General features: G+C 42.1%; 2 protein-coding genes across 4 annotated transcripts; one reads left to right on the forward strand and one right to left on the reverse strand.

Annotated features, from left to right (window-relative positions):
• Window positions 1-2,835, forward strand: lhfpl5a (LHFPL tetraspan subfamily member 5a). Its single transcript, XM_069710724.1, has 3 exons — window positions 1-403; window positions 2,384-2,620; window positions 2,807-2,835. The coding sequence occupies exons 1-3, from the start codon at window positions 1-3 to the stop codon at window positions 2,815-2,817; spliced, it is 651 nt and encodes a 216-aa protein (XP_069566825.1). The 3' UTR covers window positions 2,818-2,835.
• Window positions 2,836-3,131: 296 nt separating this feature from the next.
• On the reverse strand, window positions 3,132-26,877 carry srpk1b (SRSF protein kinase 1b). Of its 3 annotated transcripts, XM_069710663.1 has the most exons (16): window positions 26,834-26,877; window positions 26,087-26,141; window positions 14,407-14,534; window positions 13,273-13,381; window positions 11,780-11,867; window positions 11,599-11,686; window positions 10,496-10,602; window positions 10,166-10,331; window positions 9,513-9,538; window positions 9,178-9,403; window positions 8,510-9,085; window positions 7,668-7,762; window positions 7,346-7,453; window positions 6,772-6,841; window positions 6,385-6,477; window positions 3,132-4,669 (listed from the first exon to the last, which is right to left on the reverse strand). In XM_069710663.1, the coding sequence occupies exons 1-16, from the start codon at window positions 26,844-26,846 to the stop codon at window positions 4,485-4,487; spliced, it is 2,133 nt and encodes a 710-aa protein (XP_069566764.1). In that variant the 5' UTR covers window positions 26,847-26,877; the 3' UTR covers window positions 3,132-4,484. The 3 variants fall into 3 exon arrangements, with proteins under 3 accessions (XP_069566764.1, XP_069566755.1, XP_069566774.1); XM_069710654.1 differs by lacking the exons at window positions 26,087-26,141; window positions 26,834-26,877 and adding an exon at window positions 23,372-23,851; XM_069710673.1 differs by lacking the exons at window positions 26,087-26,141; window positions 26,834-26,877 and adding an exon at window positions 19,305-19,661.
• Between the last annotated feature and the right edge of the window lie 881 nt (window positions 26,878-27,758).

Consider the following 27,758-nt stretch of genomic DNA (forward strand, 5'->3'; position numbering starts at 1 on the left):
ATGCTTCCTGCTCAGGAGGCAGCCAAAATCTACCATACCAACTACGTGCGCAACGCCCGAGCCATGGGCGTCCTGTGGCAGGTTTTCACCATCACCTTCGCCGTCATCACCGTGGTGGTGTTCATCCAGCCCTACTGGATCGGGGACAGCGTCCACACGCCTCAGGCCGGATACTTCGGCCTCTTCCACTACTGCATCGGGAACGCGCTCACCTCGGAGCTCACCTGCAAGGGGAGCGCGCTGGACTTCGGCTCCATCCCGTCCGGCGCCTTCAAGACGGCCATGTTCTTCGTGGGGATCTCCATGCTGCTGGTGGTGGGCAGCATCGTCTCCTTCAGCCTCTTCTTCTTCTGCAACGCGGGCAGCGTCTACAAGATCTGCGCCTGGATGCAGCTGGCCTCCAGTGAGCCTCAGGGTTTGACAAGTTTGTCAACAGCTGCACACCTGTGCGTTATATTATAATTCAGGTCAATACTTACAGCCCAAAATAAGAACTTAAATTGTTGACAACATTTATTTAAGTATCTTAGCAGTACAAAAAGGGATAGGCCTGAGTATTTATATTTCTTGTAATTCATTTCAAACTAAAATGTTAGACTTTTTACTCCACTATAGTTACAAAACATAGTCTATTATATGCTACAGTATAAATATTAACCCCAAACCCCAATGTTTTTGGCTTATGACCCGTTATTAAAGAGTTTATTGGGACACACTGCCATGGAAGAGACGTTTCTCCTCAAATTCTCATGCAAAGCAAATAATTACAACTTCTCTTTTTTATGTATCCTTTTCGCCAACATGAATAACCTCAAGAGTCAAGACATATCAGATTCATCTCGTGACCTTTAGGCATATGGGTCAATATTTCGCAAAAGCGCATCACAAATGGAAATTCATGGAAAGCCTATACAAGTTGGCCACATACAGAAGTAGAACAATAACATTCATGAAAGCAGCAATAAAGTCACAAGGAAGAATTGTCGTGTGAAATTTGTCCAAAAAATGCACAAAAGATCAAATCTAAAATGAAAACTAAAGCTGTATTTTCAGTACGTCTATAGATGTATATGTATGTATAACTTCTCTCCAGTAGACAGACACACACACACACACACACACGCACACACACACGCGCACACGCGCGCACAGAAGGGAAAGTTGACTCGGTTTTTGGAACATGAAGCAGCCTGTGAACAGATGTAGCTGCAAGTGAAAGGACAAGCCTGAAAAGAAACAAGTAATGAGATTAACTGGGAGGTGTGCTGTTACACTTTCTCCGCTCCCTCTTCAGACCTCTCACACCTGCTGTTTAGAGAGAGAGAGAGTGTGTGTGTGTGTGTGTGTGTGTGTGTGTGTGTGTGTGTGTGTGTGTGTGTGTGTGTGTGTGTGTGTGTGTGTGTGTGTGTGTGTGTGTGTGTGTGTGTTGTGTGTGTTGGTGCACATCTGTCCTTGTGAGGACCACCTTTAGTTTTAGACTGAGGCAATGAGTGGCAGCGAAGATTTCTTTTTGCCAAATGAGGACACAGAACCTGAAATGGCTGTTTGAGGATTAAGACCTGGTTTTAAGGTTACAGGTTGAATTAGAGTTAAGGGTTGGCATGAAGCATTTTGTTGTGATGGTTAAGGTAAGAAGCAGATTACAGATTATGTCAATGAGGCATACAGACAAAGAATATAAATACAAACTTGTGGGCATCTATATATTGTTTATGTGTCTCAGGAAAATATAGTAAGTAAACAGGAAAACTCTTCATGGGGCTTTGTGTTGGCTGAACAGACACCGAATTCAGAGGGATTGTTGGCCAAGGTGATGGGGGCATTAATTAGGGAAAAGAGTATTTGTAATTTGTTTGATCAGGAGATCTCATCAGGGAGCTGATGAGAAGATGTTGTGTAATAATCTTGTGATCAGGGAAGAGATTGGAGAAAGTGAGCTCAAGAACTGTGTGAAGTTGAAAGTGTGTGTGAGGATCAGAAAGTGAAAGTGTGATGTGAGACGTGTGTTTCAACTACGCCGACTGTCTGTATGCAGTCAATAATGGATGAACAGATTCGTGTTTCAGGAGGTGAGATGCTCTGGAGTTGCTAGGCAACTCAACTGCAAGTGTGTGTGTGTGTGTGTACCTGAATGCAGTGTGTATATTTAACTCCTCTGGAGAAGTTCAATTGTGATATTATCGATCACCAGCAGCACGATGCTTTTTTCCCTGTCAACATGTCATCAAAATAAAATATATTCAGTTCCACAGGTTTCTCACTTTAAACTCCTTGAAATTAACATGTTTGCAAAAAGCTGCAGATGAAACCAAAATACTGTAGAGTGCTAACCCACCCCCTACCCACCCTCACTCCCCTCTCCTCCTGCCTCCCGGTCTCTCAGGTACATGCATGGTGATCGGCTGCATGATCTACCCTGACGGCTGGGACTCTGATGAGGTGAAGCGCATGTGTGGCCAGCGGACCGACAAATACACCCTGGGCAACTGCACCGTGCGCTGGGCCTACATCCTGGCCATCATTAGCATCATGGACTCGCTCATCCTCTCCTTCCTGGCCTTCAGTCTGGGCAGCCGGCAGGACAAGCTGCTGCCCGAGGACTTCCAGGTGGAGGAAAAAGGTACGACAGGAGAAACTCTGGGGTGGGAGAGGAGAACGTGGGCTGGATGAGGACATGTCAGGATTCAGATTTGCTTTAGAGAAGAAAAATAAAGGGACCTCAGAAGAAGTGATCTGGAGGGAATTCACTGATAAACTGATCAGCTCATATTTCTACTGATGATGTGTTTTTTTCCTCTGACTACAGATCATGCATAGACTCCTGGTGGACAAGAGATGGACTACGTGTTTACTTACTGGAGAGGAAACTGACTTCCAAGACTTCAAGACAGTCAGTGACAATCAATAAATAACAAGTTCATCCCGTCCTCAAAATAATGACATATTATCAACAACATTTTGAAAACCTGAGAAGTGTCACTGCCCACATCTTCAGATTGTCTGCAGTAAAATGCATTTCTCATCAAATGTTTTCTATAAATACAAAATCAAATCAAATCAATTTCCCTACAACGTATCAGGCGCAATCATCTTACGCCATCCTAAGAGCATTAAGACAAACACAATCCAGATAGATTTTGAAAAACGTTTCCTTTTATTACCTACAGAAAAAAAAAAGATCAAATAAACAGGGGAGACATTAACAGAAGAGACTTTGTAGAAAAACAATCAAACTGATGGGATTCAAAGTATTAAAGTAGTAATATTTGCATTGAGTACAATCTATTAATTTTTTTAATCCAACGTCTGCATGTGAAGCAGAAACAAACGCCTGCTCAGTTGAAACAAACATGTAACTTTCATTCTTTTGGACATCACCTGAACACAATTCCAAAGTGTTTAAAAAAGATTGTTCAAACTTTTCAGATGGTGGAACATGATTCATTGGACACCGCTGACGGTTCAGAAAGTGTGCAGCGCTGTCACTGCGGAGTGGCAGAAACTAAAAGGTCCACTCTTTGGTGAACTGCACTCTGTGATCTGGGTGTGAAACGGCATCTGGCAGAGCTGTCTTCTGCCAACTCGTGTGTGAAGCAGAGGAGAGATCTGACCTGTGTTCACTTTGTATTGTACCAAGTGTTTTTTTTCTAAGACAGCAGAAACTAAAAACACAAAACTATTAACAAGAAAAATCTGAAACAGTTTGGTTTATTGTGGATTTTCTTTCTCATCCTGTAGTAGTCCGTTTACAAATGTACAAAAGGTGTTGTTGTTGTTTTTTTTAATTGTATTTTTTATAAAGCTAACTTAACATAGCTTCTAAGTTCACTAGCCGCTCTTCATTCCAGTTAGCAATATGGAGTTATTCATTCTCAGCACTTTGCACACTGTGTAAAGCCGAAGGCATAAAAGCTGGCACAGCTAACAATGACTGGCAAACAGAGACGGCGTTGGCTCCTCAGCGATCTATATGATAGTAGGTGGTTTTTAATGGTGATCTTTACGTTTCTGTTACTATACTGCCTTCCCCATTGGTAGAAAAGTGCTGTTAAACCTGACAGAACATTATCTATTGCTAAAATACAGATAATAATGTGCAGCATGGAAAGAACAAAAAAAGAGAAAGCAAGATTGTTAAGTTTTAAGCAGCCAGTAAAAAAGAAAAAAGAAAAAAAAAAAGAAAAAAAAAAAAGAGAGAGAGCCATAAATACAGGCAAGAGAACGTCAAGTTCCGTCTACGACCAGTGTAATCCATAACAGGACAAAGACTCAGCAGCAGTCTCTCTCTTTATTGTTTGGATACTTCCTCGTGTGTGTGTGTGTGTGTGTGTGTGTGTGTAGGGAGGCCTGCGGGATTCATGACGAGAGGCTGCAGGCACGGTGCCGCCACAGGCTCCTGCAGACATGAATGTTTACTGGATGTTTCCAAGTCCAGGGCCTTCAAACCTAATTTCACCTCTCACAACATCAGGGGTGTGCATCCTCTAGGATGAGAGCCATGGGTGGGAGAGGCACTGGGCTGCGGTGGCCCTCCTTTCAGGCACCAGTTCCAGCATGGGCTGCAGGAAGCTGCTGAACGAGTGGGCCTCCTCTTTGGACCACTCGTACTTTTCTACCAAGACGTCAAACAGACCCCAGGGCTTCAGCTTGGTGATGTGACGGAGATCGCCTGGGAGAAGACACATCAGAACTATCAATTACACGGCTGAATCCTTCGGCTGCACTTTTGGGCGGTACGTCTCACTGTCAGACCAAAAGGTTTCTATGTTCATCAATACGTCCGTGTACACCGGTGTAATGGCTCATGTCCTGTGTGTTATACATCTGTAGACACAACTTAAAGATCATTTTTAGTCTTCCAGTCTATTTTTCTCCATTTTATGCATGTAACTAGTCTTTATGTTTCTGGCCAAAACACAGGTCAACACAGCACCTGAATGTAGCGTTGCCCTGGTATTTTATTTTATTTATTTTATACACTTTATTAATCCCCGAGGGGAAATTTCTTCACTACAGCAGGGGGGCTCTCAGGGGGGAGCTGCTGCAGCAGGCTGCCACTAGCGCGGCGCCAGGTAACCTGACCTGAGGTGCATGTTTTTGGATGATGGGAGGAAGCCGGAGAACCCGGAGAGAACCCACGCAAGCACAGGGAGAACATGCAAACTCCGCACAGAAAGGCCCAGGACCGGATTCGAACCCGGAACCTTTTTTGCTGTGAGGTGACAGTGCTAAACACTGCACCACCGTGCCGCCAGGTGTCAGGTGTGTCACAGCTCAGCCGTCAGTACATTAAACTCACACACTGATGTCAGCATCCCCAACTGGAAAAGATGGGAGCCGGGATGTGGAAAATTATTTCAACATTTCATCATTTTACAATTGATGTTTAAACAATCACAGGTTGTTTGTTGGGCATTAAAGTTATGAACGGAACACTTTGATTATTACATTACATTACATTTCATTTAGCTGACGCTTTTATCCAAAGCGACTTACAACACACCGATGGTACACCATCGGGAGCAATTTAGGGTTCAGTGTCTTACTCGAGGACACTTAGGCATGTGGACAGGAGGAGCTGGGGATCGAACCACCAACCTTCCGATTAGTGTGCAACCCACTCTACCAACTGAGCCACAGCCTCCAGCCTCGATCTGCGTGGAGGGATTCTTGAAGATGTTTGATGCGATTCCTCCTTTGGAGACACTCCATATCTGTTGCAAACTGGACATCTATCCTCGAGGACAACCTCACGTTCATTTCATTTTTAAGATTTCCAAAGTTATCGCGCACAGATTTTAATTACTTGGGTGGTGGGTGGAGATGGTGATATTATCAGTTTCGTTTTCTCCGCAGCATGTGTGTGTGTGCGTGTTTGTGTGGCGCCAAGGCAGTCGAGGAAGAAAGAAGCCGCAACGCGCAGGCGAGCATCTCCTTTCGTTGCATTTTTTTTGTATACCGATAACAAGCACGGTATAATAACCATCAATGTTAATACCTCGGTTTACCATGATACCGGTGTACCGCTGCAACTCTACCTCAACGCCTCCTTTATAGACATACAGGCGGCGCACTCGCTGCCGCTTCGACAGTGTTAGGCTGCTACATAGTAATAAAAATGATGTCGTGTCTAATGTTATGTGAGCATAACATCACCACACTGTAGGCCGACAGAAGTCCACTGCACCGCCGCTGTGAACTTGAAATAGCTTCACTGAATTAAATTTGCAGATTCTGTCCTCGTACCGAGGAGATGGCCGTTCCCTCGAGCTGTCAGGTGTTCAGCCTGAAATAGTAACTTTTGCACCAAATACCTGAGCATATTTTTAAGGATGAACTGGATTGAGGAGGAGCAGACAGCTGGTGGCGGGCGGGTGTATTTACCTTTCTTGGTGAAAAACTCCTTGGAGTATTTGCCTGCCAAGATCAGCTTCCGAGGGACTTTACCCAACAGCTCGATGATCAGCGCTATGTGATCTGCAGGGAGGCAGAGAAACACAAACACAGATGATGGAGCAGCACGGGAAACTGACTTGAAGAAAAAACGGGCAGAATTGAATCATTTCTACCTTCATAAGTTAAAATATATGCACAAAATATATTCAAATAAGGTTCAAGGGAAAAATAAGTAGATTTCAAGTGTCACAAGTTCTCTATACAATTTAAAGTCTACACATCCTCAAATAAATCTGGTATACACACGTATTTTAGTTTTGTGTTTTGTGATGGAATTGTCCTCTAGCTGAAGTCTGATGTTTCGGTGACACTAACCTTCATCTCTGGAGTAGTCTTCTCCAGAGTGCGGCTCAAACAGATAATCTCCAGTAGCAAGTTCGAAGGCCTGAGGAAGCAAGTGCAACACATACGGACCTCAAAACCAGTGCATGGGTGGGTTTTATACAAAAGTAGAGCTAATGAAAAAGCAGTATAATAAGTCCATGAAGTCGTGACTTCATTTTCCCTTAACAACAGTGGGGGTCACACTTGCTGTTTTGTGTGAATTTAAAGGGACATTGTGGAGTTTTTTTTTCTGGAAGTGTTCGTATTAGTTTTAAATGAACATGTGTTTGTGTTTCTTCCCATGAACATGTGTACAACCCTCCAACTGCACACCTTAACGTTGGGATGACATTATACAGCTTTCTGCTGGCTACAGAGGACAGTAACAGTTGTAATAAGCAAATATAAATTAACTGATAAAGGAGGAGACATGTTTGTATGACCTTCAAGATACACACTTTTTGTAATTTAACATTGAAAGCTACTCCAAAGAGTACTTTAGAAAGTTTAATTAACTTTTTTTTATTTTTTTCAACAGTATGGTATCAGTTCATGTTTGTGTTACCATGCAGGCTGTGCTCCAGATGTCTGCCGGCGTGCTGTAGCCGGTTCCTATCAGCACCTCGAGAGAACGGTACTGCCGCGTCTGGATGTCATCTGTAAAATGTTTATTCTGTCAAAAAAAAAAAAAAAAAAAAAGGAGAACTTATAAATACCGGGACACACGATGAGAGAGGAAAAAAAAAAAAAAAAAGAAGTTTGGTTGGTGTTTATAAAGTTCAAAAAAATCAGATTTACGGTGCAGAGAAGCACAAAACAAAAACTCTTCAAGTTCCCAATAAGAGTTTTTCATTGAAAAGAAAAAGGGCAAACATATTTTTACTCACCACCCAGCAGGCGTTGCCGAGGTCAGCGATCTTCACCTGCAGCTTCTCGGCATTGAGAGGCTCCAGGGGGTTTACTAACAAACTGCCTGATGCTCCTGTTAAACGGGACAAATAAGGGAGACATGGACACTTGAGGATGCAAAGTAGGAAAAAAAAAAAGCACAATAGATCCGGCTGGCATTTTGTCCTCCAGGGCGGTCTCTCCTCACCACGCCCCCTTCTGGGGGAAAACATTACAGCAACGGAGAATCAGAGAAAGTTTAGGCTTTTCTCCAAACTTCTGCTTTAAACTAACCAGAGCCACCTATGCCGAAGAGTTGTTGTGTAGATCAAATCAAACTCTTTTTATCTATCCAACGTGTTCTATGGCCGGCAGAGTGGAACTATGACCCCCTGACATGGTGGTCTGATCCGGTGGTTTACAGCAGATTGGTTTTGTAACGCTATTTTACATTAAAGTCCACAGAGAGAGTCGTTTGTTTTCCCCCAAAAGGTGGCAGGGACGTTTCTAAAAGCCAAAGGTCCCAGACGTGCCGGTGTGATCTTTGGATAGTTAGGATTTTCAAAGATGGGAGAGGACCAGGAGGATCTGGGTCATCTCAGCAGCCAGGAGTGAGTTGATTTAAGCTCCCAGGCTCACATGAACCTTAACAACCTTTTACAAGCCAGCTTGTGGATTGTGACTTCAACTGGTTTATTGGAAGGCACCAAAATATTTTCAACAGATGTCATTTCATATCCAGAGAAACAGAGCTTACTTTATATCAGTCAGTCAGTTTAAGTCTCACAAACTATTCTCACTTCCAAAAGAGCAAATCAGGGTTTCCTTTTTTTAAACTTACCATTCTGGCTTTCATCTTCTTCATTCCCTCTTTTCGTCTCCCCTTGAGTGTCGACCTCCTCTTTGTGTCCCTGCTTCAGCTCCACGGTGACAGAGTCCGGGCTGATGGAGGCAGGGTGTTGCTGCGGGTCGACGTCCTTGTGTGATCCGTTGCAGGTCGGAGGCTCATCCGTGTTACATAACGTGTCGCAGGTCTCCGTGTTGTTTTCGGGATGGTTTGCGTTCTGCAGGTCCTCCTGTTCCTCCTCTTCCTCTGTCGTCTGCTTGGTCTCCTCTTCCTCTGTCGTCTGCTTGGTCTCCTCTTCCTCTGTCGACTGCTTGGTCTCCTCTTCCTCTGTTGACTGCTTGGTCTCCTCTTCCTCTGTCGACTGCTTGGTCTCCTCTTCCTCTGTCGACTGCTTGGTCTCCTCTTCCTCTGTCGACTGTTTGGTCTCCTGTACCTCTGGACTGGTCTCGCTCTCTGGTTTGGAGCTGTGGCTGTTGCAGTTGACGTCCACGTTGTTGTCCGGCTTGGCCGCGTCCTCTCTCCGCTCCTTTACCTTCGGCATCTGCTGGGGCTGCTCGTCCGGAGTCGTGTCTAGAACAAAAGGAGGTTTTTTTCAACTCTGTTAAATTGAACTCCAAATGAAAGATACACTTCCTGCTCATTTCATTTTATGAAGTATTCACCTGTGTTACTCTGGTTAGCGATGTCTTGCAGTGTGGCGGACGTGGAGAGGGTAACTGAGGAAGTTGTGTCTTCAGTGGTCTCTGTTGTCTCCTCGTCATCTTCCTCCTCTCCACCATCAGGTACCGCTCCGCCCTCCATCTCCTGGATCCTCTTCTCAAGCAGCTCCGCCTGCTTCTTTTGCTTCTTCTTCATCTTCTTCTTTTTGTTCTTGGACATTTTGGCCATCTGGGGAGAGAAGACAAGAAGAGAGTTTGTATTCTGACTCAAACTGTATTTTGTACCAAGACCACATCAACAACAACAACAACAACAACAACAAAAAAACAGAACTTACTTGTTTGGGTGCTGGCGCTGTACTCACTGTAGGAAACAGGAAATATCAGAGGATTATGTAGTTGAATGACATCCATTGCTTCTCTATAATTAGTATTCTGCTCGGGTGGCTGCGTTGATGCACACCAAACTGTACCAATAGACTGTCTCTGCGGCAGCATCCGGCTCAGCGGGAGTCACACGCTCCTCTAAGCAGGCGGGTAATTTCCATATCCAATCCAGTGGTGACTCATAGTGACACACGGCTAAGCTCCCGTCTTATATTAGAAACATCCACACGCTTTAAAGTCAAAACACTTGAGTTTCTGAACACTTACATCACTTACATGGGATTGAATCCCAGAGCTGGAAAATCATTCTATTCCCAATTTATGTCTGGTTGGTGCCACATGACAACAATCTTAAAAATAAAGTCCAATCAAAAACATTAGTTGGTCAAATTACCTGTTTCTGGAGTGAAGGTTTGTTTTTTAGTGGCAATAATTGACGAAAGTGGCTCAAAGTTGTCGTGAACCCACCAAATAAACAAATAACGCCAATCAAAAACTGTAAAACGTTGGACCTGCTGACAAATCTATACAGCGAACCACTCCGTTGTCAGCAACATGTCGATCAAACCACAAAACCTATGAGCAGACTGAGTGAGGTTGTGACCTGCAGAGCCCGAGGGAGGTGCAGCGCCAGTCTTCTGCCACTGCGTCGCTTCGGCGGCCATCTTCTTGATGTAGGGCTCGTTGACAGTCAGCAGAATGTTCTCCGGTTTGATGTCCGTGTGGATGATCTTACATTTGGTGTGGAGGTAGTCCAAACCCTGCAGAACCTGCGGTGCAAAAAAGCCAGAGCGGCAACATGAAGGATGTGGATACATGACATGCTGCCTGCTCTGTAATAAACAAGCACCTCTGTCACGTCACACACAGCTGCTTTTATTAGCAGTCAACCAAAGAAAGAAAGAAAGACTGTTTCTGTGTGGCTGTACAGTACCTGTTGTATGATGCTTTTAACACAGGGGAGAGGCAGGCCTTGATAATTTGATTTAATGATCCACTTCAGAAGGTGGTAGCCCAGTACCTCAAATACCATACACACATCTGGAAAAACAAGGTCAAGGACTGATAACGTTCTTAAATTACATTTATTCTGAGTTTACTCCGCCTGCAGTGAAGCTGATACCTGCACACACATAAAAAAACATACATCACATTTTGGTTATCAACAAGACAAGGTCAAACCCTAGAATATGGCTGCACTGTGTATGAAACACTAGAGGGCTTATGCTTTGAAACAAAGTTTTAATTTGAAACGGATACAAGAAGTCGCTAATAATGCAACTTTATCACGCACTGAGTTACATAAATTCTTGTTTATGAGGCTGGTCCTGCTGTTGAGGTCCAGGCCCCCCAAAAAAATTCTCCATCTACTGCTTGGCAGCTTTTGTTAAAAGAGAAGTTTCTGAGCTGGCTTAAAATTTAATTTCAGTTTCCAGAGGATGTCGGTGCAGGTTGCCTGAACACCCAGCTGTAGATTAGATAGTGCGGGAGAGAGAGGGACGGAGTGAGTGCTGCTCCATCAAGGACTGTGAACCACAAAAAGCTGAGCAGACTAACTGGCACTCAAACTGTATCTGTTCACTGCGGTTTGCATTCAAACCCAATAATCTCAGCAGAACTTCGGCTAAAATGTCCTTATCGTTAAAAAGACAAATGTTTCCTTCAAGCACCACAACATAGAAGAGCTAAATTAACGTTTTGCAGTCTAAGCCTCGAGTGTTCAGCACTAATGTAGCAATTTGGCCTGAAATGAGTGTAATCATGATGCCCGATCCGTCAAACTGAGACTGCAACACTAGGGGAGAGGAAATGGAAGGATCCTGAGCAATTAAGCTGATGCATTTATAATGCTCACTTTGTTGTCAAAATGACAGCCTCAGAAAAGCTTCTTCCGTGCTACAGGACAGTCCATTCACTTTTGCATTATTTGATGCAGTAAAAAAATTTTTTTGCTCAGTTTATAAACCAGATTTTGCTCTGAAACTGGATCGAAACTGCATAAATGTTACAAGATGTTTCTTTCTCATTTGAGGATACGAGTTCCATTCATGCCAGAAATTTTGAAGTCGTCCAGCATCTGCACCACTTTCTCTCTGTTAGGGTCACTGGGATCTGTGTTTCTCACCTTGAACAAACAGACAGTGAAATATTAGGAGATGTGAGAACTGAAAAATATAACTGGTGCATGAGCCAGAGTGAAAGTGTCGGAGTGCCTTACAGATTTGAGCAGCTTGATCTCGTCCAGAGCCGTCTCGGTGTAATGTTCAGCACTTTTCACAACCTTCATGGCCACAAAGCGTTTCTCCCTGGAAAAGACATGGGCAAAAATCAGCAAAGGAACACATTACAATCACAAGAGCTTGTTTAAAATATGCATGAATTAATCCTGTAGTAACATCAAACCTCAGAATGCCTACCCAGGTCTTTATTCAAACAGTTTTATTTCTATTGGTTCCATTGAACAAGTAAATGTCCTCTAAAATATGAGCAAACATAAATGCAGCTCATAAAATGTAATTTACAGAAAAAAACTAATTCATTACAAGTCTATACAAATATTAATTAATTAAAATTGTCAGTTGATAGTAAAGTATTTGGCCCAGTTCTGAACAGGTCCGTTGTTAATGTGATGAACTACACCTGAATCTTTCAAGAAAAACAGACGAGAAGCAGCCGCAAGAATCAAAAGGGTAGAAACTGAAAGACTGTCGGATCGACTCATCTGTTGCCTTTGTGTTGACAAAACGTCCGCCTGATATCTGCAGACAGCGAGCTAAAGCGAACGACCCGGAAGGGGCGGACTGAAAAAAAAGCAGCAATACACACGCTTCACTCAACTTCCACCGTGTGTGCAGCGTCTTTTCTCAGAGAATACATTCAGAAGATAGACGAGCCAGAATCAGCGAGCCATCACGAGTCATGACCGTCCCGTAAACGGCACCCGGTCCACACGGGCAGCGACGACGCCCGTTACGCTCTCTGGGTCTGCTGTGACCCAAGGCAGCAAGTATATCCAGCCATCATCACCGTTTCCCTTTTACTTAAAATAACCCACATTTATTTGATGTTTCCACATCACGCAGTTCCAACTGAGCCACTTACAACAAGCATCCATTGCACACACAAAGCATGCAGTGCAGATTCACACGTTTACTGGGAAAAGGCGAAAGTAAATCTCAGGATATGGATCCTTAACATGAATATCACAAATACTTTTAAAAATCTGTTTTGCGAAACACAGCTGCTGCCTGTTGACTGAATATTTTGCCAAACCGAAAACTCAAAAAGACTTATGTTTTATCATTTAAAATTTCCTCCATCTTGTAATATTTTGCTTAACTTGTAGTAAATACCTTTTACATTTTGTTATCTAATGCAATGAAACACATAAATGTTATTCAGTATTCTTATGCATATAACTAATAACTATTGTACACAGCTGCTAGGGCGGAAATTCCTGGCAATTTCAGTGAAATATCTTCTTTCTTTTTTTTCCCACGCACGCACAAAGCACATATTAACTACTGGCAGAGACCCAGATGCTATTTTGGACCTTTCTCTTTTGGAAGTATTACAGTATTTAGAAAGCACTCTTCACTGAAACGTAGCAGCAGCTGTGTCTTGATAAAATCCAGTCATGACCTCTGCAGATCTGCATGTGCAAATCTCCGCGTCGCAGTTTCACATGGATGAGTTGAGGAGGCGACTTACTGGATGTCCCAGGCCAGCCACACGGTGGAGAAGTGCCCCCAGCCCAGCTTACGGATCACATGGTACCGCCCGTTGAACAGATCTCCGATCTTCACATGGTGATATCCACCTGACCAAAGACAATTAACATATTCAAATTATGATTATACATGTAAAAATTAAGGGTGAAAGATAATTAATATCAACAGCACAATATATAGCTCCAATTTACAGATGGTCAGTCCTGTCTGTGTAGGAAGAACAGGAAGGGGTGTCGTTCATGCTTTGCTCCTACAGGAACTTGTGATCCTGCCTGACGTGGAGTGTGTTTGTTCCTGCAGTCAAGAGTGATCTCCTTTGTTTTGTCAACATTTTTTGACAGCTTGTTGGTGCCACGGGTCAGTTCGCTTCCTCTCTGTAAGCTGAGTCATTATTTTCACTGATGTCACTGGACGCAGCCCTGAGGGGGTCACCTGTTCTCAGAGTGAAGATGATGGAAATGCTATTTTTTTTTCAAACCTGATTTGACTGGTGTTCTGCGCTTTAAGGAATTCCAGAATCAAGGTGCAGAGTGGGATGTGTCAACCGACCGGATCACGTTTATGCACCAAGGTGTTGAGGAATGATTTTATAGAAGGCTGGAGTCAATGAAAAACATCCCAAAATAACTGCTCTGACGTTTTGCAGTTGTTCAAGGCTCAAGGGAAGCACCGATGATACAGGATCATCAGTAGAGATGTTTGTGTGATATACAGAATGGAACAGGTTGAATGTCAGAAAGACCAGATATTATGTGCACGTGATTTAAGAAGCACTTCATCTTGATGTAACTACCAGGGAGATGATGTTCAGGGACAACACTGGCAGCTTCTGGTACGGCTTGAGAGCCTGGCTCAGAGAGGTGTTACATATGTTGTCAGGACCTGCAGCTTCTTCTGGATGTCAGCTGGCTCGAGATTGAGTACTTAAGCGTTTAGAAAACGTGCTCAACCCGCACAAAAGACATCCACTTCCATCTGTGTATTATCTAAAATACATACCAGTGCTGATAAAAATAATTCAGTTATGCACCTACAATATAACCTCTGTTTTACTAGACACTTAAACGCACACATCTGACATCTGAAGAACAAGTGTGAATGAGAGAGGTCCAACCTCTGCAGTAGTCGTTGGGGTCCTCCTGCTCGTCGTCATCAGAGCCAAGGATCTCCTCATCCTGCTCTGGGAGGGGGGAGTCCGCCTGACCCGGCTGAGAGCCGCCTCCACGACCATGAGGCTCTGGCCTGAGTGGGGGAAAAGAAACAAAGATGGGGATGGTAAGGAAAGGAAGAAATCCAAAAAGACAGGAACAGGAATAGCAGGGAGGAGGGAGATGCAGGGGAAGGAACGGGCCAAACACGTTGTCAGTTTGGCTCCCAGAGAGGCGGAATAATAATGTGGCACCAAGAGGAAGACGTTTACATTTGAGAACATTTTATCAAAAAGCTTACAGCATGGTTTCATCCTTGCAGGTTAATGGTACAGCGCAAATTATTATTTCACGAGAAGTGCAAGCTAAGCAAAGACGAGGAGAATGTTCACTATGTGATGACTGTGGTGACACAACAGGCGAGTAAGCACAAAGGGGCAAAAAAGAAAGCAGCAAGAAATAACAGTTTTTAAGCAGTGAAAACGTGGGAGAAGTCACAATGTTCTCAATGTATCAATACTAATATTGAAACCAGATTTCAGGGCAGTTTCACCTGGACATTAATATTGAAGATATGTATATCACTGATACAGGATTACTGACATGCCATTGGTAAACACTAATCTTTGATGTCATGTTAAGGTCCAAAGGACACAAATAACTTTCTAACAAGCTAATTCGTCAGAGAGTAAGCTTGGTGTCAGTTTCAAAGAAAAGAAAACGTTTTGTAAACAGGTAAAAATGTCTGAGCCCTTTGACAAATATTTCTTCCATAACAAGTCTAATAAGAGCACCCTCATTATTTAGTCACTCTTGGAAGGAATCAGCACTTTGGGTAAACTGATTAAAATGACATATGAGTAAACACTGCATTTTAAAAAGGCTTCAAAATGTGTGTTTAAAACATACACGCATGCGGTTGCATTTGTCTTCACAGGTGACCTTCACAGAAACACTGCGGTACTATAAAGTGGATCAGAACAGATATGTGGCCTGGTTAGCAGAGCTGCTGCAGAGCGGCACTCAAATTGTTTCTCAACTCTCCTCCTCTCCAACATGAGAATCAAAGGTCTTTTTTAGCTGTTACAAAAAATACCAGGATACATTTAAAAAAGAAAAAGAAGCTAAATTTGTGAGTTATTTTTTCCCAAATCTACTTGAACTTTCCATATTTTTTGTCACTTTTTTATTTATTTTTTACTATTTTTTTGTTTGTATCCATGTATTACGTCAACTTTTTTCTGATACGCTGTATGAAGACAAAATATATCTCTTCAACATGTTCCCTTTAACTCTGCTCCTGCTTTGAAGTTTTAATGAGCATAATTACTTACTTCCAACTGTGACAAATATCTCAATTAAAACACATTTGTGGAGTGAAATTCAAATGAAATTATAACAGCATAAATGATGAAGACAGCGTAAATGAAAGAATAAGAAGTCATTTTTAAGCTTAAGAGTCTGTTATTGGGAGCAGAAGAAGAGAAGACCGCTACGAAGGCTGCAGGATGACCACAAAACCAAACAGTATTAAAAAAATGAAGCTCCTTCGACCAAGGCCTAATATCATTAAACATTCATTTTATTGTTGAATAACTAATGTTGATTCCACAATGCTTAAATGAGCAGGTTGTGTTGTGTGAATGTGAACATGGTGGAATAAAATATTAAAAGCAATCCTCCAGTTGTTCACACAGGACAGTTTGTTGGAGAGTAACGGAGACCATGTTTGTTTCCATTAAAACGCCACACACACAGGATTCAAGATGGAACTCAAACAAGAAAACCAAGAGAGAGAAAAGGTGCAGCATTTAACTGCAAAATGTTCTCCAGAGGAAAGCATCCAGCTGATCTTGCTGCAGAAACCATTAACTGGGAACTCTCCATTGGCAGTTTGTTTGTAGAATACACCATGAAAGACAAACGGAGTCAAATTATTGTAACACATCAGTGCCTCAACATTGTTTTTATGATCTGACAAGGTAACTTGTTTCTGGATAAACTGGAGTTGGTTTGCTACAGTAACTGTAACTGGTGCTGTCCAAGGTGCTGAAAGAAAAAACTGAACTGTTGATGTTGTAGAGATTTTTCTTTATATGCTCACCTATATATGTTTTTCTTGATATTTATACACTGATCTATATCTATATAATCTAGTTTGATTCAATATTAATCTTTGAATGTTAGTTAATAGGCGTATTGATTTTGTGTAGTTCATAGTATAAAGTGCCGGATTGTGTGTCAGTCACAGGTCAGTGAGCGTGATGTCAGTGGGTCACTCAAACATGACAAGAGCCTCTGTGCTATTACACAGGAAACCAGCAGATGATGATCGGAAGCGTGCATTTTTGATTATAGTGGATATAGTTCATGAAAGATTTATGACAAACATGTGTTGGGTTAATTAGACTCATGATGGCCATGTGAAGGCACGTTACTGCCAGAGTAACTCATCAATAGAAACGATGAGATCCGAATGGTTTATAAAGACAGTGCCTGACAATTTCACTTCAGTTGCTCTCATGAGATCACTCGGTTTAATGAGACCCTTGATTTTCAATAAATCTATATCGCATCAGACTCCGAAGACTCCGTGTTTGATTGGGAAGACTGCGAGTGGTGTAAAGGCACCAGGCCAGTTGGGCCCCAGCGAAGAATTTCCACCACAATGTCTCTCAACAAATCTACCGACTGAGTAACAAACATATCACCAATAAATAACATAGATACAGGCTGATCGGTGTGATTGGAAAAATACCACAAAGAAGCAGACACACATCATTCCCACGAGTTCTGGTCTGGACAGATGCACCAGTCATCAGGTAGTCCGTCCACTCACTGGATGACCATTGAGGTCACAGTTACATCTCTGGCTGAAAGTGGCACCGTGACTTCCAGCATCGACACTTTCTTGTAGACTCTTTTTTTGGGCTTCGTAGCAATTGTTTCAAAATTTATTCATTTATATATTTATAATAATAATTTAAAAAAATTTTAAATCATAATAATAATAATGTTTCAAGCTTTAGAACTGGTAATGTTAAAAAATTAAAAGAGGCTGGAGCCAGAGTAATATTTTGTTGTGGTTGCAAAATTATGGTGAAAACCTTTTTAATATACTTATAGCTTTATCAAAACAGGCAAAAAAGATATGTTTGGGTTGTTGTTTGTAACATGTATTTCATGTTTCAAAAACTTATGTAAAGCCTCCATTACATACAAAAACTGAAAACATTCAGGAATAAATGAAAGACTAAAAATATGAGCAACCAATCCTGCACATACAAGAGGAGAGAATCACAAAAAACTAAGAAAAATGAGTCCTTACAATTAGGTGCTGTGTTTCTGCTGATGGCAGAATATATACTGTATATACTGTATACATGATATACAGTAGAAGGAAGGAAGATCAGCCAACAGCTTTCAGCCTGCAGACAGGTGTTTACCTGCAACACTGTTTTCTTCACACCATTTCAAGCCTCATGTGAACATACAAATTGTACGTACATGTAACATCTGAGAAAATCTTTCATGAGAACTTGTCTAACACTCAAGGATACTTTTTCAGAGCCATTTACAAAGCACATTTGTGCTTCACATTAGAATACAATGTATGCTAACGTTTACAGATCTGTGAACATCCAAATAGCACACCAACACTACTGGCCTGCTGATGTATCAGTCTGGCTCATGTGTGTAGGTGGCAAAAGAAAAAAAAAACTGATGCAAAAAGATTGAATTATTATTCATTCTGTTCAGTTCACATATTCACCCATCTGCTGTGAGATTTCCTCCTGAAAAGGTGTCACTGAAGTGGGCACACTCACATTTTTCCATTCGCTCAGACTGTTTTCAACCTAGATGTGTTTTGCTCACCCAACATTTGACTGATTTATATAAACCAAAAAACAAAACTGTGATTTTAGGTATGAAAATCATAATATTTTTCCCTTCCCCCTATCTTTCTCAAGGTTCTAGTGTCATTGTGGCTTCCACAAGTTTTGCACATAATTGCAAGAACATAACCAACAGTGAAACAGCGCTACAACAGTGAAAGACAGTTCTCCATTCGCCTTCCTGCTTGCTGTGTCCACAATACTTAAACACACTTTGGAGGATCTACACGTTCAATAATAAAAAGAAAAAGAGGGCTTAAAAAGCAGGATAAGAACTGGCAAAATTGTAAGAAAAAGAAGGGATCATTGACATTTATAAAGATAAGTTTCACTGAGTGTTGGCTATTTTTGAGAGGATGGCAGATATACTGTATATGAATAGGATGCCATACTTGTTCATAAATAAAACCACACCAGTGCATTTTTATTGGCTGTAAAATGAACTGAATGTTCATGTTTATGGGATGACTAAAACTAAAAATGTTCAGTTTCTGTCAAGTAAAATTCATTCAAACATATGAGGGATTAAAAAAAAAAATAAATAAATAAAACGACACATGGACCTTCGATCCCAGGACTCAGTCTTGAACTAAAAATAGCTGTGAACATTCGAACAGGGGAGACAGATGTTAGTTGGACAATGTCTCCGTGGAAAAAGAGAAATACGGGAAAATGGAGCAGGTATACATGTCAACAGGATGAGGAACACTTCTAACCCCATCGGCAACAGTCACACATCTGATGCTAAAAGACAGCAGATGATCGTGCTTTTCAAGATCGTGCATGCAAGTATCTTTTCCTCATTGTGTTACATGGAAAGTTCGACAGAGACATTTCAATGTCCTCAGATTATCATTAAAAACAAAAATCAGGATGTTTCAAGGACTTCTGCAACACCAGAAACACCTGGACCCGTCTCAAGATATCCTGCAGCTGCCAACACACATAAACACACATCCTCCTCTTACCTGCAGGATGCACGAATGCCCATGGGACGTGATGCAGAGGAGGACCGGAGAGGAGAAAGTGCAGGTGTTAGAGAGCCACTCACTCCATCCGCCAGGAGGAGAAAAAAAAACAAAGAAAAGGGATTCAGGAGAGGGAGTGGGATGAAGAGAGTGAAAAGTAGAGTGGTGGAGGAGGAGGAAAAAGCGATCAGTGCGGATAACTGAAAAGAAGAGATTATAAAAGGAATGAGCTGGCGAACAAAATGAGAAGACGGGAAAGAGGATGGAGCGGAGCGGGGGGAGACGAGCTTGGAGAGGAGGAATGTGGAGGCTCTGCTGCAGGCTGAGTCTGCGAGCGCAGAGCACCGCTGCACACGCGCTGACTCTCGCTCACTTTCCCTCTCACACATTCACTGCCTCTCTCGCTCACTCCCCGTCTGACCGACAACTCTCCTTGGCTGTCGTCAGCCTCTGGCCCGGCCCCTCTTCTCTGACAGCTGCGAGTTGATTGGGCGATGCAGCCCAGCACTGCATTGCAGGTGAGGGACGACATAAGCCCCCCTGCGTCCTCACTCTCTCTCCTCATCAAACCAAAACAACTCCATTCCTCTTTCCCCTCTCCGTCTGTCCATCATCATCATCACCCTCATCTCATATGTCTGCCTTTCCAGCAACGTTTCACTCATGTTTTTTCTTTTGTTTTTTCTGCACTGAAACAATGATGCTAGTTTATTGTGCCCTCATCAAGAGTGACGAGTCTTTGCAGGGCAGGATCTTCGAACTGTGAGATGACCCACGTCATGTGCTTCTGGGTCACAATCTTAAATTTAAAACGGATCAATCAGCCGGGAAACAACAACTAGAAGGAGTTCCTTGATGCTGCTTTATTTCACAAGCTCATTTCATGCTCAAAACAGTTCACACGCCTGATTATTACGGTCAAACATGAATCAAAAACTACAGAAACTCTGAAAAACAAGGCTCCACTATTTATTTATTTTTAAATAAAAGTGAAAGATGTTTGTTTTTTTGTTGTTTGTTTTTCAACCTCTACTAATTCCCTAACAAACTAATCAAGCTGCACATTACAGAAGCTTCTCAGAATAACAGCCCAAATGTTTGACAGCCCTTTCAACCAAATTACTGACATGCCACTCAAGGCTTCATGCGTACAGTGATTCATTACTTAGTCCTAAATGTTTGATTTGGCCTCAGTACTTGGAGTTTGTGATGGCTGCATGTGATCTTAGACTGAACTTCACCTTTTATTTTTTTTTCTCCATTAGTGACTTAGTGATATAATCTCCTCCACTGATTACATTCCGTTATTTTGCTGATTACGTAGAGCTTGATTTTTGATTTGATAAATGAGCCACGCTCTGTTAATATGAGAGTTTAACACGCCCTTATTCAGAGTCAGTGATTATGTGGATCAAATGCTGATCGGAGTGCTCATCAGTCCATGTTTTCGTCAGTGAGATTAATGAAGTGAATATTATTACTAAGTCTGTGTTACCAAAGACATCCAAGACAGAAAATTAGATACAACAACCGAATAACAACTAAAAATCAATAAGGAATGCAGCTCACCTCCATTCGGTTTATGTGTGGGAGCTTCTGATTGGTATAAATGGAGTTGAAAGAATACAAATTGCAAGTTGTGCCTGCAAGAAACCCAACAAAGGATTTTCTGAACGTCTCTCACCTCGACAGATAAACAACACCTGTGCACCCAATGATCTGTTGTGCAGGTTCAAACATCATCTGATGAACTTAAGCCCCTTTTACACTGCTTTTTTTAGTTTTCTGTTGGGCAAAAGTTGTGGTATCACCTCCATCAAGGTTTCACAGGTGATGTGAAAGCAGCACAGACCACTGATTGGTCAGAGAGAAATGATCGCAATCACGACACCGGACATCTTGCACAGATCTGCTATTGTTTCATAGCTGGGCTAAGATAGCGGACACAATCTTTTATATTCACCGGACCGTTCAATTAATGGAAAGTTGAAAAAGCAAACTACGGTCAATTGAGGCGGTGCTGACGTTCCTCTGTTTGATTACCAACATCATCCTCCATTGTTATTGTGTGTGTCGAGTTCAAGTTTGTGACATCATTCATAGTGAAGATGCCGCATTGAGGGAGTACTATCAGCGGTGGAACAAGAAACCTAGAAAAGTACCTGGTACCAAAACTAGTAGCGCTGAGTCGAGGAGGAATCAAAAGTGGAAAAGGGGCTTTCGAGAACTACTTGGTTACTTATGATAAATTAGTTCCATTTATCTGCTTTAGTCTCAGAGTCGTGGGATTGTGGAAGCTGACTCACTATCACAGTTCACTGGGACATCTGAATACAGCAGAGCCACTGTTAATGTAACATCTGTGTTTCTCTTACCGTAACAAGGCAAAATGATGTGATAACGTTTATCTAGTTACAGTTACCTGCCCGGTAACTTCCGTCGGTGACAGAGTACTTTAAGTATCTTTTCATGGGATCACCTGCTAAACTCAAGCTCTTCATCTGAGGTCTCACACTAGTCCAACAACAACAATAAACCCACTGCGCAAATTCAAAACTGGTAAATCTTTATACCTTTTCATTAGCTGATGCCGAACCTGTTTTGCACACAAAGAGCCTTACAAATGATCTCTTTAACTGCGGCCTGCAGCACATTACCCAATGAGCGAGAGCAATTGTGCTTCAGAGGGCTGAAATCTAATGCAGAACCACAACCACTTGACATCACCATCGCTCCCGAGCACACATCTGACATGACAGAGTGTGTCAGCGTCTCCTGCTTTCTCCTGGCTGTATTGTTTCCACCCATCCAGGCCGATCAGATCTCTCTGGAGCAAAATAAACAAGGACACAGAGGAAGAAAGAGCTCTTGGGGGTTGGAGATTGGGCAAAAAGTTTCCTATCCCTGCTCCCCTCCCTCCAAATTAAATCAATGCAAAGTGCCTGGGCAGCAGAATCAAACGGCAGCGCTAGGTAACTGTCCTGAGGGGCTGTGGGTGCAATGCACACAGTGCAAATGAGGTGGTGCAGCATGTTCACTTTAGCACTCTAACACCTACTGAAGGCACACAAGTGCCGTGAAAGATGCTTTTTAACCTCCTTCAATTCCCTTTATTACATATTCAAATAAACTGTCATGCTCTGTTTGTGCTTTGTGAATTAAGGTGTCTAAATAGTGACCGCGTTTTACATCACAAGCAGTTTCATTTATAAGAAGGCTGCCAAGCAGAGTGCATGCCATAACAAGAGACAGGCAAACCTACAGTACCAGTTCAACCACTGAAGGTTTTCTTAGTTCACAGAATAAATATCTTTGTAAAAACAGCTTAAAGGCCAACATTTCCACAGCCTGACGTGACCCGGCTCTCCATTACAATCAACACACATTTATATACATCTGCCACTGACAAGAGGGGAAGAAAGTGTAGTGGTTAAGCAGCAGTGAGAGGACAAAGAGCAAGAGGGAGAAATAGAGGGACACAGAGCTGTAGAGGGCTGCAGATGATAAAAGATTTGATGGGTTATGTAATGAACTGCAGCTATTGCTGGAAGAAAAGAGGGAGCGATGAAAGCGAAATACAACAGAGAGCTGCGGTGCTGCTGGTAAACACTGCAACACTGGCTATTCCTGTTCAGTCACCCTAGTGCACATGCTGTCCTAAAATTATGTCAGAGCCACAGAAAGTTACAGATACAAGTGGTTTCATGTCTGAGGTGACGCAAAACAAACCTGATGGTGCACATCAAAAATAGAATGTAAACAATGGAGTGATGAGCTCTTGGAAAGACACAAATCCACCCGGGGAAGTTTCTGTTCTCAGACGCCTTGCACACACACAACAGATTGCATGTGCTCCTTAATAAATCCAAAAAAAAAATACAAAAGGATCAGCCCATCAGTAAATCAGGCAAGCTCTGTGTAAACTGGCATCAAACAGACACACATAAAACACGACTAGCCCAACTCCCATCGTCCCAGTAGATCAGACCTGAGCCAAGTCGGACTTTTGCATCTCTTTCCTTGGTTACACACAAACACGCACGCACGAGAATTGGAGCATCACTCACTTGCATGTGAGACCGCTGGCAAGCTTCACCACAGCTGTATTGATGGAGAAGATCCAGTCCAGGAGCCACATGACCAAGACACTAACCCTAAAGCTGTGTACACCCGGCTTTGACAGACTAAAACGAGCACTACGTCTCTTCAGACCAGGGCAGCGGTGACCTGCAACCGGGTCTGTGCTGCTGTCCCTCGGCTCTCCCACTGTAGTGTGGCTGCTGTGTCCTCTGAGCACAGCAGCACAACAGAGCGACTGAGACAAGAGAGTGGGAGGGAAGGAGCACGATGGGTGTAAGGGTAAGTGAGAGAGAGAGACTGACTTACTTGATGGTTATTGATAGAGATGGGGCATTTTTCAATAGAAAACTACTGCACTGCATCACTGTGTTACATAAAATGTTGTAATGTGGTGTAAAATGTCAATCATGACCACACAGGAGCATTTGTTGAGCAGGAAGATCATCCTAAAGGGTCCATGTTAGTATAGAAATGTGTTCATTCATATTTTGGAGTAATATACTGCGTCTATAATCTGCATAGTCAGAGCTGCTTAAACAGTGAGGTCATCGTCTCCAAGGGAGCAGCAGCAGTGGCACACAGCACAATTAGGATACTTTAAAACCCTTGTTGCCCCAACTTGCATCATAAATCGCAGTTCTTCTCTGAGAGACAAACATCTGACCACAAAGACATAATACACACATCTTAAAATGGCCATAATTATGCTTGGAAATCAGAGGGTTATTACTGTCAATTATTTTACCAAAATGTGAAGTACAAATACAATAAATCCTCTAATATTCCAACTGCGATTCTTCTCTCGTATTTCTATTCCACGTTGTTGTGAAGCACCACAGGTTTTAAGCTGTGTGAAATAAACATTATTATGATGATGATGATGATGATGATGATGATGATGATGAAGACCCCTGACCTGATATATTGCATTTGAGAAGTGGTCAATTATTACAACGGCATGAATGCAACAAATGCATGTTGCTCCAGATAGAGACACATAATCTGATGAGGAAATTGAACTGAGTGATTGAGAAGCATCAGGCTCTAACTGTTTGTGCTCAAAATACTGAGCAAAAGTTGAAACTCAGTCATACGTGGGAAAATGTTACAGTCTGAACACTCAGTTCGCAAGTATATCTTCTACAGTTCAGCAGCACTCTACAGATTTAAGTAGGATATATTTTCTATTGGATATTTTTACTGCTTCCAGTAAAATGTTAGGGGAGTAGGCAGCCCTTTGATGTGGCCCAGGACACATTCACTTAAACACTGCTAATACAATGAGGTCATATAAAGCCCAGTACAACTCCGAATGTGGTCTCAGCCGATGGGATCTCAATGCATTGTGGGTGCACTCACACTTTGAGCAGTCCACTTGTGATTAGATTCACACTTTTGCAAGAAAATGCCAGGTGTGATCAGGACACGCAAACAAAGTACACGAACGAAGCAGTGGTTGACGAGCTACTCCAATAAAATTACTGTTTTTACTGCTTTGAATTAATCATGAACGATATACCAGTGCAGTTCCCTGTTGAAAAGGAGTGCCTGATGACAAGGTGGAGCGTTGAAAATATTCTAAATATAGCATCCACTTTAACTGGGCTTTCTTTAAGGTGGCTAAAATACATTGCCGTGGTGAATGTAACCACAGCAGTACAGCTGCCTGTGTTCTCCAAGCTGGGGAGGTGTCGACCCCAATCAACTGCAGGTTTTACTCTCACCATGGATAAGTACCTGTCAGGACGTCCCTGCGGCTCCCTGAAAAGCCTCCAGGTTGTTCAGAGCTCTGCTGCGAGAGTGCTGACAGGCGGTGACAAGACAGAGCATATTCCCCCCCATTTTAGCTTCCCGACATTAGCTTCCTGTTAAACTGAGAATACAATTTAAAATTCTGCTCCTGACATATAAAGCTCTTTATACTAAAGAAATTTTAGTTTTCTGTCATCCCGACAGAACGCTTCACTCTCAGACTGCAGGATTCGTTTTCACGGGTTTCTAGGAGAAAACCGGGAGGCAGAGACTTTAGTTACCAGGCCGGTGGAACAAGCTCCACGTTTGAGAGGCAAACACGCTCCATTATTTTAAGCTTAAAACAAATTTTAAAAAAAATAAGGAGTCTTTAAAGTGTCCTTGAACCATCCCTTCACTATGCTCTCCATGTAATTTTCACTACTACATGCTGTAAACATTTCTTTAAACACTGACATTTTGTCCATATTAATATTTAATATGGCTAATTTAGGCAGTTGTCGGTCACCCTGTTCACTGAGATTGTAAAGTGCATAGGTAAGTCCCTTAATTATATATGTTTTTCTTTTAATATTTCCTTGACAGTATTTTTGTGTTTGCACTTTTTTGTTGATATATGAATGTGTTCTTTGTGGTTGTGAAGAGTATGTTCCACGTAGATTATGCACACGCGAATAAAATGAATTGAATTGAATACCCCACTTCAAAAACACTGAACTATACCTTTAATGTGCTTTAAATGGCTTCCTTACCATCCATAAACACTTTTATTATTATTATTATTATGTAAAACTGTTACACTGTAATGCTAAAGGTACTAAAATCCTCACTGCAAAAACAAATAGGAACAAAGTTTGCAGCCAGGTCGTCCTGGTCTGTGTTTCTAACGCAGAGTAAAGTAGCTCATGACCTGAAAACAAGCAAGCAGGAGGCTCTTTTCTTTGACTTACTTTTTGCCTGGTTTCCTGGGCCTTGTCCTCTTCTTCCTTGCTTGCATCGCGAGTACTAACAAAGTAGAGAAAACAGTTTAATACAACAACACGACGCAGGACCGTGCGGGTGTTTTGTTGTTTATCCTGACGCGGTGCTGCTGCTCAGAGCCGATAGCCATGACGTGATACCACAGAAAGGGTACCCGCAGGTGTACAAATTTAAAATTTAAAATAAAACAAAACTCGTACTTGCAGTCTACATTAGCAGCTAAAGTGGCTAACAGGTTACTTGGCAGGTACGGGTCAGTCTAACAGTCCGTAAACCGGCCCTGGCGGTGCGGTGCGGTGCGCTTTCCCAGAAAAGACGCATTTTAAGTTAGCTGCTAGCATCAACTTGCCGCTTTTCACTGTTAACATCACCCATTTGTTCATTATCACACGGAGCGAGGCTTATTGTGTCTTGGTGGCAAATTGTCTTTGGCACATTTTTTTTTTTACTCTCATCTGGATAAAAGTTGTGCCGCACACTTTGTCTTCGTTTTGATGCTATCTCCATGCTACAGCTAGCATGCCGTTAACACACATACACACACAGCGCAGCGCATGGTCCGCGTTTACTTTTTAGCAATTGTTACGTGGCTTGTTATGACTTTGGTTGTTATCGTCCTTATAACGAGTAGCTGGTCGGATAAACGTCCACAAGAAAAGCGTGTGCGTTGCAAGTATTCTGCGTAAAAAGCGTTTAAGTTTGGTTAGCCACGTTACCTTTTCTTTCCATGCTGGTAACCAGTCAAGGGATAAGATGCGTTCAATGACTGTTGGAAATGACGCAACTCTAAAGTGCGCGAAAATGAGCGAGCAGAGTGGAGCTGCAGGGGGCAGCGCGTGAAGAGAACAACCTCATATAGTGTTTAATGTATTTGCAATTTTTTTGGTCGAATACATTTCACCAGTTTCTCATTCGCTGTTTCGTTGCCACAACAAAGAAAACCTCACACATGTACTAAACATATATTATATTTATTTTTGACATGTATTACCTTGTTATTTACAGTCATGTCTCTTAAAGGATGGTCTCTCTCTTGTTTTTAATACTAGTTTAAGTTTTTGTTAAATCTGATTCATTGTTCAATGGGTCCCTTCCATCAAACAATACAACCAGGAAAACATTTGATTATAAAGTTGATCATTTTGTTGCATTTTATACCCGGTTTTATATAAAGGGACAGAAGATTGTTTCCAGTTTTGGGGCTTTTTCTGTAATATTTTACTCTTGCTGAGATATTGGTTCTTTTGAACATTTATTGAAATGAAACAATGTGAGAAGTTTAGAGAGGAAAATCACTACTTGGTGGAGCTGTTAACAACTCATAGACAACTGAAATGTTACCCCGATAACACTTTTTTGTTGGACGTCAGAGGCCAAACAGGTTGGAAATCTTTAACAATATGTTGTATTCTAAAAGCTTGTTATTTCATCTATTGTGTCAAATAGTCTCTTCTTAAAAGTAACAAAGGCTGTGAAATAAATGTAGTGAAAAAGATAGTACAATATTTCCCTCTGAAATGTAGTGGAGTGGAAGTATATAGTAGCATTGAAAGTACATGTAGCACAAAATTGTTGGCGACTTATGCACAGTGCATTTTGTAACTATTTGATTTGCAAAAACGTAATCACACACACTCTTGC

This window comes from Brachyistius frenatus, unplaced genomic scaffold, assembly GCF_029030835.1.
Source record: "Brachyistius frenatus isolate BFR_SWC_R1_liver_20210118 unplaced genomic scaffold, ASM2903083v1 Contig_4, whole genome shotgun sequence".
Taxonomy (NCBI): Eukaryota; Metazoa; Chordata; class Actinopteri; family Embiotocidae; genus Brachyistius; species Brachyistius frenatus.

What these genes read in the sequence shown, in the direction of transcription:
- lhfpl5a (XM_069710724.1), top strand. Translation starts at nt 1, where the DNA reads ATGCTTCCTGCTCAGGAGGCAGCCAAAATCTACCATACCAACTACGTG. An exon ending in CTGGATGCAGCTGGCCTCCA is followed by an intron (nt 404 to 2,383) that starts GTGAGCCTCAGG and finishes CCGGTCTCTCAG; the next exon opens with GTACATGCATGGTGATCGGC.
- srpk1b (XM_069710654.1), bottom strand. Translation starts at nt 23,442, where the DNA reads ATGTGGCTCCTGGACTGGATCTTCTCCATCAATACAGCTGTGGTGAAG. An exon ending in TTAAAAGCATCATACAACAG is followed by an intron (nt 10,332 to 10,495) that starts GTACTGTACAGC and finishes TTTGCACCGCAG; the next exon opens with GTTCTGCAGGGTTTGGACTA. An exon ending in TCGGCAACGCCTGCTGGGTG is followed by an intron (nt 7,454 to 7,667) that starts GTGAGTAAAAAT and finishes TTTTTTTGACAG; the next exon opens with AATAAACATTTTACAGATGA.